The sequence below is a fragment of the Oryza brachyantha genome, chromosome 12, assembly GCF_000231095.2.
Source record: "Oryza brachyantha chromosome 12, ObraRS2, whole genome shotgun sequence".
Classification (NCBI taxonomy): Eukaryota; Viridiplantae; Streptophyta; class Magnoliopsida; order Poales; family Poaceae; genus Oryza; species Oryza brachyantha.
Window position 1 is genome coordinate 8,031,614 of NC_023174.2, and position 16,832 is coordinate 8,048,445.

General features: G+C 42.6%; 2 protein-coding genes across 2 annotated transcripts; one reads left to right on the forward strand and one right to left on the reverse strand.

Moving 5' to 3' along the window:
• Positions 1-6,571: 6,571 nt before the first annotated feature.
• Positions 6,572-9,538, forward strand: LOC107305465. The gene is made up of 2 exons (XM_015843296.1): positions 6,572-6,837; positions 9,248-9,538. Exons 1-2 carry the CDS (start codon positions 6,587-6,589, stop codon positions 9,318-9,320), a joined length of 324 nt encoding a protein of 107 aa, XP_015698782.1. The 5' UTR covers positions 6,572-6,586; the 3' UTR covers positions 9,321-9,538.
• A 3,471-nt stretch (positions 9,539-13,009) lies between these two features.
• On the reverse strand, positions 13,010-16,619 carry LOC102703446 (40S ribosomal protein S3a-like). The gene is made up of 6 exons (XM_006663908.3): positions 16,447-16,619; positions 16,247-16,352; positions 13,907-14,044; positions 13,649-13,834; positions 13,375-13,575; positions 13,010-13,293 (listed from the first exon to the last, which is right to left on the reverse strand). The coding sequence occupies exons 1-6, from the start codon at positions 16,503-16,505 to the stop codon at positions 13,198-13,200; spliced, it is 786 nt and encodes a 261-aa protein (XP_006663971.1). The 5' UTR covers positions 16,506-16,619; the 3' UTR covers positions 13,010-13,197.
• Between the last annotated feature and the right edge of the window lie 213 nt (positions 16,620-16,832).

The following is a 16,832-nucleotide window of genomic DNA, read 5'->3' on the forward strand; positions in this document are numbered from 1 at the left end:
GTGGTCCGCCGTCGGATATAGGGCATCAGATATAGTGATCTACCGTGGTTAGGAGGAATTTTATAGCCATATGTGTTCCATCCACCATACTATTAAGACATGTGTATACTAAAGATGCACTAAATAAAAATCTTTTAAGACGTGCGTATGACTCCTTAATACAATCTAATTGGAATCTATCTTCCAATTCATATAAAATGAAGTATTTAGACAAATTCTTGTAATCCTAATGAACAACATATCTTAACAACCTAATAGAAATCCACTGGAAATTACAAGTCAGGTAAAAGGAAAACTTAATGATAATATGAAATTTAAAAATCTAATTATGTGTATAATGATTATTTTTATAAATTTCTAAAACTCGATATGTCAGAACCTCACCAATTTTAGTCTACACGGTTTGGCATTTGTGCTATGTCTAGACAACTCATCAGAACTTCATATGGTTTCTAAAAATCAAGATTGAAACACACCTTATGTGGTAGCCAAAAGGAAGTTGACTGTGTATGAACATCATGTGGTTTTCAGTAAGAATACACATGAACAACCCCGCACACACCTAGTAGGAAGAATAGAAAAAAATATTGTGTAGATAATTCTCAGATCTTGTGACATCTTAAGTGTGTATAAAATCAATCCCACACAATCTCTGTTGTATTTCTCGTCAACTTTCATGTTTTTAGCCATCTCCGTGAAGCATAGGAGCACTTCTCAAAGTATATATATTTATATTTTATGAGAAATTTCTAATACATATATATAATTTATCTATATATATATATATAATATATGTGTGTGTGATAGTGAAGGATGTACAGTAGATTTCGGTCATTCAATTAATATAGATGATTGTCACGCCCAGAAATTTACACCAAATTTCTGAACAATAGCATGTATTAAATCTCGGTCCAGGAATCAGCCCGAGTACACACTATAACAAATCAATACACAGTTCTACGACTTAAAAACAAATAAAAAAATAATCTATCGAAATGCAGCAGAAAAGAAAAACAAGACTAGACCATCTAATCTTCAGCTTCAGCTGGCGATGATGGCTCCACACCACAGACATCCTTGACGATGGATTGAACCTCACTTTAACCTTGGGAACAACCTTCTTCTGACTTCTGCCTCAGGCTCTAGCACTTTCTCTGGTGGGGGGAAAATTAAGCAAGGCTGAGTACAAACCACCGTACTCAACAAGTAACACCCAAGAGAGGGGGAATAATAAATGGAATTTGATATCAAGGATAGGCTAAGGTTGAATTGCACAAAGCTGCAGTAATTTAGCAAAATAGGTAAATAGAATAGACTGAATAAAAAGTAAAGTAAACATTTAAAATAATCATCCACTGTCCAACGTTACACCACGTTGCAACAGGCTCAAACCACTATCTAGCGTTACACCACACTGCAACAGGGTCAACCTTCTGCCCAACGTTAAACCACGTTACGACAGACCCAAACCACTGCCCAATGTTACACCACATTGCAGGGTCAAACCAGTTCCAAGATTCATCGAGTTATTAATGGTTCAACTAATCCCAGTGAATCTGTCAGTTCGCCCAATAACCGCGGACACGGCTATTCGAATAGTTTTACTCTACAGAGGTGTACAACTTTACCCACAAGACATGGCTCCCAAGCATGTTACCATGCCCCAACGTATCACCATGATACCTCAGTATGGAAACCATTATAAGACCTTTCACCTAACCATCCCTAGACAATCGCACCACACTTTAGGTTTTGCCCCCTCCTTTACACCAAGTCGGGCAGCCCCCTCTTGTGCCTAGGTGAATCCGGAAGCAGTAGAGGCCATTGTTACATCACGATGTCCCGTCCATACTCCATCACGTCTACCCTTGCATCGGTATGTCGAATAGGGACAAGCTAGACTACAAGTCTCACCGTTGCCCATTCTGGCTCGTGGTTAGTACGTGCAAGACTTCTAGGATTTCCTGAGAACCAGTCCTTAATTGCCATGGGCGCGACTCTCAAAACCATGCACCCACTGCCCACCATAAGCAATATTTTAGTTGTCATTAATCCACATCGGGAAATGAATAATGATCATAACCATTAAAGGTCTATCAAAGTCTAATCAATAATTAAATAATAATTGGTGAGCTAGTTGAACTAAGTATGGCTAAGTATTTCCTAAACCTATTTCTAGTCAAATTAACCCAGGGATGACAATAATAATATTTGGGGAATCAACGGGTATAAATAAAGGTAATTGCCCCTTCATAAATAAAATAAATTTGCATAAAACAATGCATGTTTGAAACTTTGAATTTAAAGCGGGGAATTTTATAAACATGGGATCAATATGATCAAAGGAGGGTGCCACTTGCCTTTCTTAGACCCACGAGGAACTTCGGTGATGACTTCGAGAACGAACGGCTCTTAGCAGGCGATTTTACCTATGACAAACAAAGCAAAACAAGCAAAACAGGCTATAAAACTACTGAAACAGAGAAAGAAACTATTTTTGATGGATTCTTGGCATTTTCTAGATTTAATGTAACTTGAATGGGCCTAAACGGAGACTAGATAAATTAGTTATGAATTTTAGAAGATTAACTGTGTTTTTAAACTAAACAGAAACCTTAATGCATTAATTGCGCAATTAACTGGAGGCATGACGTCAGCACAGGAGAGAGAGGGGGTTGGCTGACGCACTGGGCCCACTAGTCAGGGAGGCCCAGAGGCTGACAAAGGGGGCCCGAGGGGAAGAGAGACGGGAGGTCGGTCGGCTAACCGGTGGGCCTAGGAAAAGGGAGAGAGGGGACAGCGGCTGACGCATGGGGCCCGCGGGGAGAGAGAAAGGGAGAGCTGACAGAGCGGGCCCACAACACAGTGAGAGAAAGAGGGAAGAGGGGCCGCTGACGTGTGGACCCCACTGGTCAGAGAGAGGAGGGGAGGAGGAGTTCTGCTCCGGCCGATCGGTGGCGGGGAGCGAGCGACCGGGCGACGGCGATGCAGCGACCAGCGGCGGTAGCGGGGTCTGGCGACCAGCGGCGACGGATGCCCGACGACGGCCGGTGACCGGTGGAGGCGGCGCGACGGCGCATGGCGAGCGCCGGCGGCAGGGGAGGAAGGAGAGCCGAGGGAGAGGCGACGAGAGGGCATTGCCCGATGGCGGCGGTGACGGCGCACGGCGAGCGCCGGCGTGCTCGTGCACGGGCGACGGCGGCAGAGCAAAGGAGAGGCGGTCGCGGTGCCACGGCGACGACCATGACATGACGACGATGGCGACCGGCGACGTGGGGAAGGGGCGGCGTGACGCGACCGAGAGGGACGGGAGCGGCGTGGCGCGACGGCGAGGACGGTCATCAACACGAATGTGCCCAGGCGTGGCCGGCGGCGGCTCGGGGCGACGTCGCGGAGGCGATGTCGATGGCGGGGAGTGGCGGTGATGGCGAGCGGCGCACTCGTCCGGCGGCGGGGACGCGGGCGATAACGACTGGTCGAGGAGGAGAAGGGAGAGGGTAGGGCGATGCGGAGGCTTACCGACGGTGGTGGGGGCGTCGGTGCGTCGGCGAGGAGGCGGGGCAGGGGAAGTCGGCCGGCGGCGAGCAATCCCGGTGGCGGACGGCGAGATCGATCAGCGGCAAGAGGCGATGGAGCTCGGGTGCGGGAAGGGAAAGCGAACGGTTGTGCGGGTGAGGGGGAATTTATAGGGGCGGCCACCGCGTAGGGCGGGGAGGTGGTTGGCGGCGGCGCCCGGCAATTGCGGCGCAGCGGTTGGCGAGCACGCGGAAAGCGGCAGCGATTGTAGGACGTGCGCGGCGCGACAGAGGCGGTGAGCGGACGCGGTGTGACCGACAGTGCGGTGTAGTCGTGGCCGGTGAGCCGAGGACGCGACACAACTCGGCGCGGCGGCGAGCGGCGCGAGCACGAGACGGGCGAGCTTTCGGGGAACGGGAGGAGGGCGGTGCTCACCGGCGAAGGACGACGAGGAAGGAGGAGCTCCCGGCGGCAGCGGAGAGGATGGAGGAAGTGCGGCAGGGCAATTGACGACGTCCCGAGGCGGCGGCGTCAGTGCTCGAGTGGCGTCAGCGAGCGACGCACGGGAAGGCAAAAGAATGCGGCGGCGCGAAGCAGCTACCGACGACGACAGCTTGCGGCGGCTCGCGCTGCAGCGATGGCGGGGGCCGAGGCAGAGGCGAGGCATGATAGGCGGCTAGAGGAGGAAGACGGGGCTGACAAGTGATCCCCACATGTCAGTGGCCTGGGGGAAGAGAGGGAGGCGACCCAGACTTGGCACGAGCGAGGTGGCGTTTGGGCCGTGGCCTTCAGCCGGCGCAGAGTGGGAAGGGAGGGAAGGAAGGAGGGGAGGAGAGCAGGCCTGGGCAGAAGAGAGGGGACGGGCCAAAGGGGAGGTGGGCCGGCGACCTGCTTGGCTAGGAGGAGAGGGAAAAGGAGTGGGCCGAAGGAGGCGATGGAGACTTCGAGCACGGGTTCAGCCGCGGCTCGGGAAATTTGGGAACAGCACAGTATTCGCATAAGAGAACCAAATCATGCACGAATCAAAGATTCGTGCGATGAATCAGAACTGAAACGCGAACATATGAACTGTTAGCGGAACAACTCGCTAAACAGGGATCTCACGACTTTAACGTAAAACCAATCTACGTGTATGAAATTGAATTTCATATTGTAGATCAATCTCACGCTAGCTAATAGATTAGAAAATCTAAGCAATTACACGGTAGATCAAGAATAGATTGATTCGCATGAGTAAAACGTATGCAAACCTGAGATTCGGTGGAAAGATCAGCGATGGATTGCTGCTATTCCTCGCTGTTCGTCTAGAAAACCTAAACAATTAAACGGTAGATGAATTTAGATTGATTCGCATGAATAAAATATATGCGAACCTGAGATTTGGTGGAGAGAAACCAGCCGATGACGTGCTGCGAACAGGGAGCAGCAGGGACGCGGCTTCTAGACAGAAGGCGGCTCGAGGTGCACAGGAGAGGGAGACGGGGAAAAGAGGCAAGGCTATGGGGGTATTTATAGGGAAGAGCTAGAGATAAATCTAGTTATCCATCTCCTATTAAAAAGGAATTAGGTAAAATTTCAAAGTGATAAGTAATAGAGTCCTAATTAATTGGAATTGATTTTTTAGGTGGAGATAGAGATGGGGCTGGTTGTTTGGCCGTGGAGGAGGGAGAGAAGTGCGGCACTGCATGGAGGTGGGAGAGGAGAGTACGACAGGGGAAGGAGGGGATAGGGTCGGCCAAGGGGGAGGCAGAGGGGAGTTCGGCTAGGGAGGAAAAAAAAGGAAAAGAGAAAAAGAAAAGGGAAAAAAGGGAGAAAGAAAGGAGTGAAAAAGAAAAGAAAAGGTAAGGAGGAAAAAAATGCCTCCAATTTTGCCGATTTTTATTAAGTTTATTTAAGCAAATTTTATTTACTGCAATTTAAATATAAATCCTGTTAATGATTTAAAATGCTTTCGTAACATTTTAGATCATTCCGAAAAGCTTCCAATTAAATTAAATTAAATTACACCGGGTTTTTCTCCTGAACTTTAATTAAACAATTTATTTTTAATGTATTATTTAATTAATTCTTGGCTTGAGTAAAACTCAGGGCATGACAATGATAATTTTGGATTATTAGATTTATCCTAACGAGAGAATAAGTAATAAGTCGCACCAATTGAAGAGATGAGTGACCGAGTGAATCAATAGTAATCGGAGCTCGGCCGAAGGAAGCTCCGGTTCTCGCTCCGTTCGATCCCACCGCCGCCACCACCTCCTCCCGCCGCCTCTGTTCCCTCCCGCTGCGGTCGCCTCCCCCTCCCACAGGCCGAAGGAAGCTCTGCCTCTCGCTCCGTTTCCCTCCCACCGCGCGCTCGTCTCGTCTCGGCAAGGGGGGTTTCAGGTAGTTGGATATATCCCGTAGTAGGGTCAACCCTTTTACTTTGTTTGTATTTTTCTTTCTCTGTGTAGCTCAAGAGGTCGCCGGCGTCACATCCTTTTGTCTTAGTGGAGTGGATCCTCTGTGGTGGCAGCTCCGAGTTTTCTCATGGCGTCTTCAACTGAATGTGCTGCATGTTTGCGTTTCAGCGGGCTGTGCCGGTCTTCATCTTCATATCTGGCGATCCATCCACAAGAACATTGACTTTCTTCGTCAACATAGACGGATCTTTAGGGTGTGGCTGAACTTTCTTATTGCATTCAATAAAGCCTCAACCTCCATCGGATGCTCCTTTTGGATTTGTTTTTTGGCGTTCATCTACAGCTGCTTGTGGTCTTCAAATCATCGTCGTCATCGCCATAGGTGTCTTCGTCCAGGCGAAGAAGCAACGAAGGATTTGATTGCATTTTTTGGATCTTCTAAAATCCTTTGTTGCAAAAGTCCTAAGCTTAAGTTAATTTAGCTATCTTCAACGGCCCTCTTTATAAAACTACTGGTGCATGCAGTTTAATTCTAGATATCAAAGACTACTCATTACACGTGTACTCTTCTTTACCTTTACTAAATAAGGTGCATGAGTTTAAAAAATTCCGTACTAATCGTGCGTCCGTCGCTGCATGAGTCAGGCTTGGGTAACACATCGCATTGGGCCATGACGGGCCAGGATGGGCCTACATGTGCCCACAGGAGAGCCTCTCTTATACAGAAGCGGCGGCAAGTCGTGCCATCTGCCCCTTCATACTCCAAATTCCAGACACCCCGTGAAACCCTAGCGACTTGCACCGGCGGCGGCGGCGGCAGCGGCGAAGGAGACGAAGCAGCGGCGAAGATGATCTACGACGTGAACTCCCCCCTCTTCCGCTCCTTCCTCAGCCAGAAGGGTGGCGCCTCCTCCGACAAGAGGTAACGTCTCGCTCCTCCCCGCCTTCGCGGACCGCTTCTTGATCTGTTCCAAACGATTCGCCGCGCGGTTTGTCGTCGATGATCGAAGAGATTAAAGCCCCGTATCGCCGGTCGGTTTCTTGGCGATAATCGACGAGATTAAAGGTTTCTCCGTGGCCGATTTGTGGTGGATTCCTTTTAGCGTTGCTCTCGCTTACCCTAAAAGCTTCCTAAGGATATGGGGCTCATTGTTTCAGTACTTATTTGGATCGATCTGGTTCAGAGGTGAGTGGCACCCGTTCATGCAAAACATTTGATCTAGTAGAGCCGTTTTTAGCACAATTTCTTGTGTCATGCGTGCCATTGTGCTAGATTCAAACTGCGTTTCATAGCAGAGCATATGCTGTGTGACCAGGCAAGAAGCAATTAGTCAAAGGGTTACTTTATTTTAAGAAGGATCGACTTACTAAGAAAAAGAAAAGCAGAAAAAAAATCAAGTGTTTTTGGGATTTGGATCGTCTGCCTTCGAGGGGTGAAGGTATAGTGGTGCAGTCAAACAATCCTCACCGTCCAACAAAAATCAGTGGCTCAAATGTGGACGTGTGTACGAGTATAGAATGTGCCGGTCTACTAGAGCAAATGGAAAAAGGCTTGGTCCAAGAAATACCAGTTTATGTATATAAAACATTTGCTCGGCTAAACATCATCTGAAAGTCTTCAACTAATTAGTGCTAAACTGCTAATTCACGTGACTAAAAATCGTATAATCTCACCAAAATAAAATGCAAGGCAACTCATGAGTTTTAAATAACATGTTTCATTACACAGTAGAATGCCAAATCACATCACAGGGCAAAAGAAATTATGACTAGAGCATAGGATTGACAAGAACAAAAGCATTGCCATAGCTAAAATGACACATGTCTTCCGTACCAGCTCCTTTGTATTCGGCCCCTGTAAAGTTGAACCAGTGTTAAAAATATCTTATTAGCATTGTAGTCACTACATATATGCTTTTAGCTTATTATTCCCTCCGTTCCACATTATAAGACTTTCTGATTTTGTCTAGATTCGTATGTGTGTTTATGAATTTAAACACATATACAAAACATATACATTGATGTATTGATGAATCTAGGCAATAATAGAAAGTCTTATAATATGAAACGGCTGGAATATTGTTTTATTACCATTAACAGTTGAGTTGAGGTATTTATGAACCCATATTGTCCAAAATCACTTATGTTGGTCCTAGAACTGCTCTCTTCTACAACTTGTGCCTGCAGTCCAGCATTCTCAACATCTTGGTGAGATTATACGTATTTTTAATCAGGTGAATTAGCAGTTTAGCACTAATCAGTTGGAGGCTTCCAGATGATGTTTAGCCGAGCAAATGCTTTATATGCATAAGCTGACATTTCCTGGGCAAACCTTCTTCAATTTGCTTTGATAGACTGGCTCATTCTATACTCTATGTACATACGCACACATGTGAGCCGCTGATTTTTGTTGGAAGGTGAGGATTGCTTGACTGCACCACCGTGCCTTCACCCCTCGAAGGCAGACGATCCAAATCCGTGTTTTTGTGCGTTGAAAGTTGTCCTGTTCCATGGAATGGTCCTCAGCAGCCAACACTCTTCATGGAAAGAGCTTCGTTTGACGCGCATGCCTTTCCCTGCAGTTTGCATAAATGGACTTGTCTTTGCAGCAACTTGTGTCTTGCATTGTTTGATTATTACAGTAGTTATTCAAACTAGTTTGCATTCAACAAATGTTGTCAAAGTGCCTTACCAGTTTTGTCACTTACTCTTAAATTCTTGGTCCTAAATGGTGTTTTAAGTTAGCCAAAAAACTTATTTCATAGTCTCAATTGGCTGTGTGATTATAATGTTGTTCTACATTAGGCCTTGTTGAATGGGAACATTTAGCTTCTTCCACGAAGTAAGATCTACTTCTAACTTTTGTCACAAATTTCGCCACGTCAGTTTTCCATACCATTAGTATTATTTGCTTTTGCCACTGGCCAAAAACTCTATTAGAGGCACAGAAAATATTTACGGAGGGAATCACATGATCTGTCTATGTTTGATGGTAGGAGGCGATAATTGTACATGTGCCTGCCTTAATGTTTTGCGCCTCGTAGGATATCCTGATTTTTAATGCCCTTTAAGGAGGAGCCATTATAGTTTGATGTAATGTCCTAGCGCTTAATTTGGTAGAGCAAGGTACAGGTCAAAGAAATAAGCTTCGTTGACTACTTTTGTCTATAACAACCTGAACTCAGAAGAAAATAATCTTCCTTCAACGCTTTAGGTACATGTAATTCGAAAGTAACGGTTGGATGCATTGTTTCCATTCTGTGCACATCAGTCATAACCTTTGCGAACTTGTTCATATACTGTTTCTAATCTTATTGGGTTTGGGATGACAGGAAAATGGAAGAGCAAAAGCCAAAGGAGCAGAGGCCCAAGGCAAGTGAGAACAAGCCTGTGATGAATGAATGAAGGCTTTCTGATGTGTTTGCTGCTCACAGCGAATAGGTTTCAGCCATGTGACTATTATGTTTCTGTACTGTTACGGTTTAAGTGAGTCGTTTATCTGAACCATGCCTGGGGCTTGTGAAATTTCCCAGCAATCAAGTTTCTTTGAAAATTTACCTAGACGGTTTTGTTGCTGTGAGATAATTGGAATGTTGCTGTGAGATGAAGGGTTCAAACTAAAAGGTCTAGCGAAAAATATTAGGTGACTAAAACTCCAAATTTCCAAAAATATCTGAATTCTATCAAAATTCCAAATAGAATTTTCAGAGCAAAATTAAAAATTTGACTATTGTTTGCTGATATTTGGGGCCGTGGGAGGGGAGCGTATACAAGAGTCGATCGATTTGGAAAGGTCTGTATAGAAAACGAACTTTTGTTTTGTATTTGTATTTGGAAAGGGGTTGCCAATTTCAAACAAAAGTTCCGCAATCTTACAAAAGAAACAAAATACTACCGCTATCATTTAACTTAAAACGTGTTCTTTTTTGTGACGAAGGATGTTGTAAATGAAAAAAAAATTAACTAGTATAAATTTGAAAATATATATATTAAACAGATGAGATGATCCGCAATCTTACAAAAGAAACAAAATACTACCGCTATCATTTAACTTAAAACGTGTTCTTTTTTGTGACGAAGGATGTTGTAAATGAAAAAAAATAACAGTATAAATTTGAAAATATATACTCTAAACAGATGTGATGATAAACTTATCGGAAATGCTACTTAGTAATAGGTCTCTTATCTGTTATTCTCCTCCTTCCCTAAAGACTCCATCGATACTTAAAGAACATGGATAAATTTATCATCTCATTTTATGATGACTGGTTTCTTTCTTTATCTCTAGCATCTTACTCCAGGGACAAGTTTGGCCGCGTTCGGCCCTATAAGTTAACTTACTCCTTTGTTTTTCGCGTGCATAATTTTCGAACTGCTAAACAGTATATTTTTATAAAAATTTTCTATAACAAAGTTGTTTTAAAAAATCATATTAATCTATTTTATATTTTTTAATAATTAATAATTAATTAATCATGTATTAATCTATTATTACGTTTTCCGTGTCATGATAAGTTAACTTATCAGCCATTAAACGAACACGGCCTTTGTATGTGACCAGAGATTATTTGACAACTTTAATCAATATTTATGTGATAAACCGATATCTTATATGTACCATGTATAATACCTCAAGATATCAAGCATGGTACCATGGCTAAGTAACATAGTACCTCCCTACCATGCTACCTCATATGTACCGTGTATGGTTGTGATACCTCCCTCCCTACATATGATACTTTGGTATCATGCATGATATAACATATCGATGGTACCTTAATGTACCAGAGCCGTGTTCGGCCACCCCAGATAAGTTATCTAATCTTTTTTTTACGCGTATGCTTTCCGAACTGCTAAACGGTATATTTTTGTGAAAATTTTCTATAGGAAAGTTGTTTTGAAAAATCATATTAATCTATTGGGACCGTCTAGTCTTCACCGCATGAGATTTAAAAAAATTTCAGTCACCTTTTCTCCCACCGTTGGATTTCGTATCAATGGTGTGTATTGAAAAAAGGAAAACGGCATACGTGCATGCTCGTTAGGTGATAACAGGCCAGATCTGTCTTCCTTGTAATTTTTTTGGGCTTTGTGAATCATGTATGGTTCCTTCTGTTTAAAATTTGAACTATAAGAACTTGAAATAAAACTGCAATTTGACTAAAATCATATGAGCTGCCGATCCAGGTATAACAAATTCAACCTATCCATCATTTTTCAGATTGTCAAAAAGTTACATATGACTCCTATAATTGCAAGTGGTTAATTTAAAAATTGCACATACATATGAACCGTAACAATTTGAGATAGCAACTGCAGTTTGACCTTAAAGCACAGTCCGATCAATCTGTAATTGTTGTCCAATAATAATTGAAAATGAACAACTTTTGAACTTTCTGGTTAAAAAAGGAAAATTACGAGACTATCATTATAATTTTGCTAAATTGGATATATGTCATTCTTGCCCACGTGTTATTGACTCATATGTGTCTCACATGACTTTATAAAATCATAATGACACGGTTGCAAATTTTCCATAAAAAAGACACCTAAAATTTACATATGGTCTCATCTACAACTGCAAGTGGTCAATTTAAAAATTGCACATGCATATGAACCGTAACAAATTAAAAAGCAACAGCATTTTGAACTTCAAAGCACAAATCTGAGCAATCTGCCATTGTTGTCCTCTAATAATTGTCTAAATTTTCCAATTTTCAACTCCATCATATATATCTACTAGGAAAATCATATGAGCTGGTAAAGGCTAGAGTGAACCATAACTGATCTTACATAAATGAAACTAGTTGCCGATCAATTTAATTGCTGAATGGATGCAAACATCTAAGTATTTAGTCATCACAACTAGTTAACATTTAGGATTTGACAACTAAAATCTTCTCAACAAATTAGACAATTAAAAAAGGAATTGAAAGCCTGCATCCACGCACAATTACAATGAAAATTTAATCAAGAAAGCATTATCTCCTATTGTCATGGGAACTTTGACAACCATCTAAAACCAGTAAATTCTTCAGGTGCGCAGATAATATAGAGCCAAGTAGGCTATATATTGAGGCTATTTTACTACTTACAACAAAATTTGTTGTAACTTGCACATTATTAACTTGTGCAATTTTTATACAAGTATTCTGCAACCGAAAAAATATACATGTATTGTAATTTGCTACCGTTTTCCATTAGAATAGAAAAAACAGTTAATAGCCCTTGCTAACTTACAATGTGTTTTGAGCCAACAATTGCATGTAACAAAGTAAAAGCATTAATTCATATAAATGGAATAAAGCTTTTCTACTGCAGAATGAATTGCACCCACTAATTCATTTTCATTAGGTTGCTTGCACGGAGTAAAAATTTATAACCTCTAGATGAACTTGCATTATAAACTAGAATAACACTGGTTGAATTAATCTGGTAAGTCAAAAGGTGATTCACGTGTAATTAAACAATAGACAAAATTAAACATTAAATCCATGTAAAATCAATGATATGAACAATATGAAAAACTAGTTAACAACGATTAGTAAACAAAAACTCAGTCGGACAAGAAATCTGGTCACTTCTTAAAGCACATGTCCAAGCACTTTTTTGTCATAGTTTAGATCGCTGACACAAAAAAACGAGATGGTTTGCACGAATCTTGAAGACAATCAACGGCCAGAAATTTTGACTGAGATTTCAGTAGTTTTCAGGCAACTAAAAACTAGCAAATCCATAATCTATTTTATATTTTTTAATAATTAATAATTAATCACAGGGCTCCATTCATCGACATACAGCGGACGCGCTCCTCACCAGTGACAAAGGTGACATTAAACAAGGTGAAGAGAACGAAGGCGCGTGAGACCGTACAGAATCACCAAACGCCTACTCATGCTACTGCATGCAGACGACACTCCTCGCCAGCGCTGTTGAGCGAGGTCAAGGATGTGTGGACGGCAGGAATTGGCGGCGAGAGCCTATGAACGCCACGTAGCATCGTCAAGGTCGTAAGAGACGGGCATATATTCTTTGTTTTGATCTCCTTTTGTTTCGGAAAGGGGCACTTTTTCACGGCTGGACACCCTTGATAGTATCAAAAAACAAAGACTTCCTAATCATTCTAAAGCAATCTGTGGATCGCGATTACCAGGTCTTATCATTAAGTATTGGCCAGCAATCTAGCAAAGCAAAACAGGTCTTATCATTAAGTCTTGGCCAGCCATCTAGAAAAGTTTTTGCTTCGAACAGATCAAAAAGTTTCTGCAAAACAAGGGATAAGCTACTCCGCAGAGACCTCCTGTCCTGCCACAGCTTCATCTTCTGCAGGCCTCTCGAGCTTCATACCAACATCTTCCTTGGTATAATCCCCGTGCACCTGGAACAAGCCACAAACCACATTAGAATGACGATTCACATCATAACTCAACAACAAAATGGATTATATTATAACATTCACCTCCATAAGCTTCCCCAGGTCAAATTTTGGGGCCTTGAGGATCTTGACCTTGCGCACGAAGACATTCTGAAGCGGAAAGATGCTTGATGTGGACTTCTCGATTTCCTTCCCAATCACCTCAGGAATGAACTTTGACACGAGCTCCTTCAAGTCACAGGACGATGCCTGGTTCGCCATTATCTCCACCATCTTGCGTCGGATCTACACAGACAATCAAATATGGTAAATGAGCAGCTCAAAAATAGCAAACCCACTATAAATCAATCAAGATTACCTGTCTAATCTGGCTTGCTTGAGCATAGCAGGTACGTTTCACTTGGTTTGGCCTCCTCTTGGTGAAGCCAATACAGAACAGCCGAAGCATGTAGTTATCGGTGGTCTTAACGTCCACATGAGCCTCAATGAGCGTCTGCCACTTCTTCACCAATGACCTGAGCTTGTCAGTTGTAAAATCCATCCCCTACAGTAGAACTGGTTAGCAACAAAAAACACAACCTACAGAAGCAATTTTGCATTGTGATAGAATCATTACCCAGAAGTTTGTAAGAACGTTCTTGCCTTGAACATCCTCAGCACGAAGTCTGATTTTACGGTACGCCTGATCCTCATCGTTCTGCAGATCAGCCAAGGAAACCTCGAACACGCGATGTTTGAGACCCTCTGAAGCAATCTAAAACGAAGGAAGTATAAATATTTAATTGTCTTACAATGATATTATGACACAGGTGACTTAAAGTAAACCCTGATAAACCAGCAAATAAAGGAACATATGCAATTGAAGAACTACATTCAGGGATCTGCTAACGACCACATGTATATCCTACAATCAGGGTGTCAGGGTGTGTTTTATTTAGAATGCAAGAACTGTACATTGTGGAAACGGATGAGGGTGAGCAAAAGGTGAAGCTAAATTTCACATTACCTCAGTCAGCTTATAGCAATGTGAGTACAACTATTCTGTAAGTTTTTTTTTCTTTTGGTGCTCTCACTCTGAAAATCCAGTGTCATTCTCCTTTCATGCATTTCAGTGTGGCACTTGTCCATGCAATTCTCTGCTTAGCTCCTGTGTTTTCTGAACATTCTAAACGATAATTTTCATACTGAACTAACCTTGAACTAATTGTTCTCTAGATGACTAGGAACCTAACATATAACATCCCTGAATGGAGAAATTTTATTCCACAATTAACATATAAACTTTCTGGATGGGGAACTTTTACTCCATAATAAAGTTGGGAATAACACAGTTAATTTAAGTGCTGAATAATTCAGTCATAGACTAGTTTTGTCAAACTTTCAGCTATCCTGTATTTGGTCAGTACTTGGAAGTTCTTACTTTAGCAGTTAGTATGATTAGTTTAAGTTCACCAATTCTGTGTCAAAATTTCACCTAGCATGGCACTACATTTGAACTATCAACAATTAGTATGATTAGTTTAAGTTCACTAAATTCTGTGTCAAAAATTCACCTAGCATGGTACGACATTGACTGTCAACAACAGTTCTACATGATGCAGTGATCAATTCTTTATGAAATATATAATGCATGATTTAGATATGGACTAAATTCAGTTCAGTGCTTTTGTACATGCGCCATTTTTTTAAGAATAAGCCATTACTCATTCTGATTTTTGTGGCCACAAATTTCACTCCGAAATTCATGTGCCACTTTTTTAAGAATGCTACTACAGCTATTAGCACTACTGTGGTTGTCTTTATGACTAACAACAAAACTATAAGGACTTGGAGTTGATTATGCTACAGAAGGGAACAGAGCAACCAAATCCCAGATGCAGCAGTACTTCTTGCATGATGCATGTATATCTATTTAGATTTTTGTGAACTTTTTTATGAGGGTGCTGGAACATTGCTAGTTTTTTCAACCTTGCAAAGATAACCTGTGTATGTTTTTTTTCTATTTGATGCAGCCTCCTTTTGAGCACCTCAAAGGATGGCTAGAATCTATTCAAGGCAAAGATAGTACAAAGCAAAGAAATAGAGGAGCTCAAAGAAGCATGTACAAAGATGTGTGAAGCTTAAAACTTTTTCTCAGTTCAATCCTGGTTGTCTAAGTTCCCTTTATTTTATGCTTGGTTTATTTTGTATCAAAGCAAAATACGTTTATTGGGCTAGAGCAAACCACACTAGATTTTTTGTCCAAACAGATGTTTACACAGATTGAGATTATCATTTTGTGTCCTAACAGATCTTTACATAGATCAAGATTATCACTTTGTTTATTTGATGGATTATAGTGGCTTAAGTTTTAGTGGTCTAAATATGTGAAATTGGGCTTAAAACATATAAAGTCAGCCTATAAATAGGCTAAACATCAAAATGTGTCAAAAAAATATCAGTCAGCAACACACGCTCTTTGCTAATCTGCTCCACACGTGCTCAGAGCAAGTGCATTGGATGGTTGACACATGCCTGATCTGATGATACAAAATTCAGCTGAAACCTACAAAATTTTTAGCCGGTTGCTCTATAGACAGTCCCTATTTTTAACATTAGCCGAAAAAGAAAAGCATATAGTCCTCTGTAATAAAGCAAGCATATAGGGCAGAAACATGGATATCAGAATCAATATTTTACTTAGTTGTACAGGTCACATGCATATCTGATTGGTTTTATGTATCTACAACAGAGCTCATGCCTGAGTAATTCTTTTCAGAAATATGCCTTTTTATAGCGGATTCATATCCCATAATCTCATGCTCTCTTATTCCATTCTAGATACAGATCCTACCGTATGCGGTGCGCAAGCACAAAGACAAACGCATGACAATGGACAAGGCGAAGCAACTCCTTAGTGCGGAACAAAACACTAAAAATAGAGATCCCAAGCGCAGGGAAGCAAGGAGCGCGATACCTTTGTGCCCTGTGTCCTAGACACGAGCGTCTTCCCGACGTTCCTCACGTTGAACACCGATGGGGCCTTGATGTCGTACCAATCTTTCTTGGCGAAGGGATCGACGCTGCACGAAGGAAGAAGCCGCATCAACACCCATGCGCCGTGGCAAGCAAGACCGAGAGGGAGGAGGAGGAGATGTGGGGGAGAGAGAAACTCACGTCTTCTTCTTGGATCCCTTCTTCCCCTTCGAGATACGCTTGTTCTTCCCCACGGCCATGGCTGACGCTGCCTCTCCTCGGAGCGCTCGGCCTGCGCGATTCCGTCGGCGGCGGCGCTGCCTCGCTCGCTCGCGTGTTTGGGTGGGCGCGGCGCGGAAGGGAAGGAACCCTATGTACGCGAGGAGCGGGGATTATATACTCGTGCGGCTCGATCGTGCGGCTGGGATAGCCCGTCCGAATAGAGTATATGAACGGCTGGGATTCGCGAAGGACCGGGATCCCCAAGCAGCTAACGGGGCCGTGAGTGCTCCACTGGGCCCAGGCCCATGAGTCCCATCAGATGGAAGATTGGCCCTATTAAACTGCCCCGCGGTGATTGGATTCTG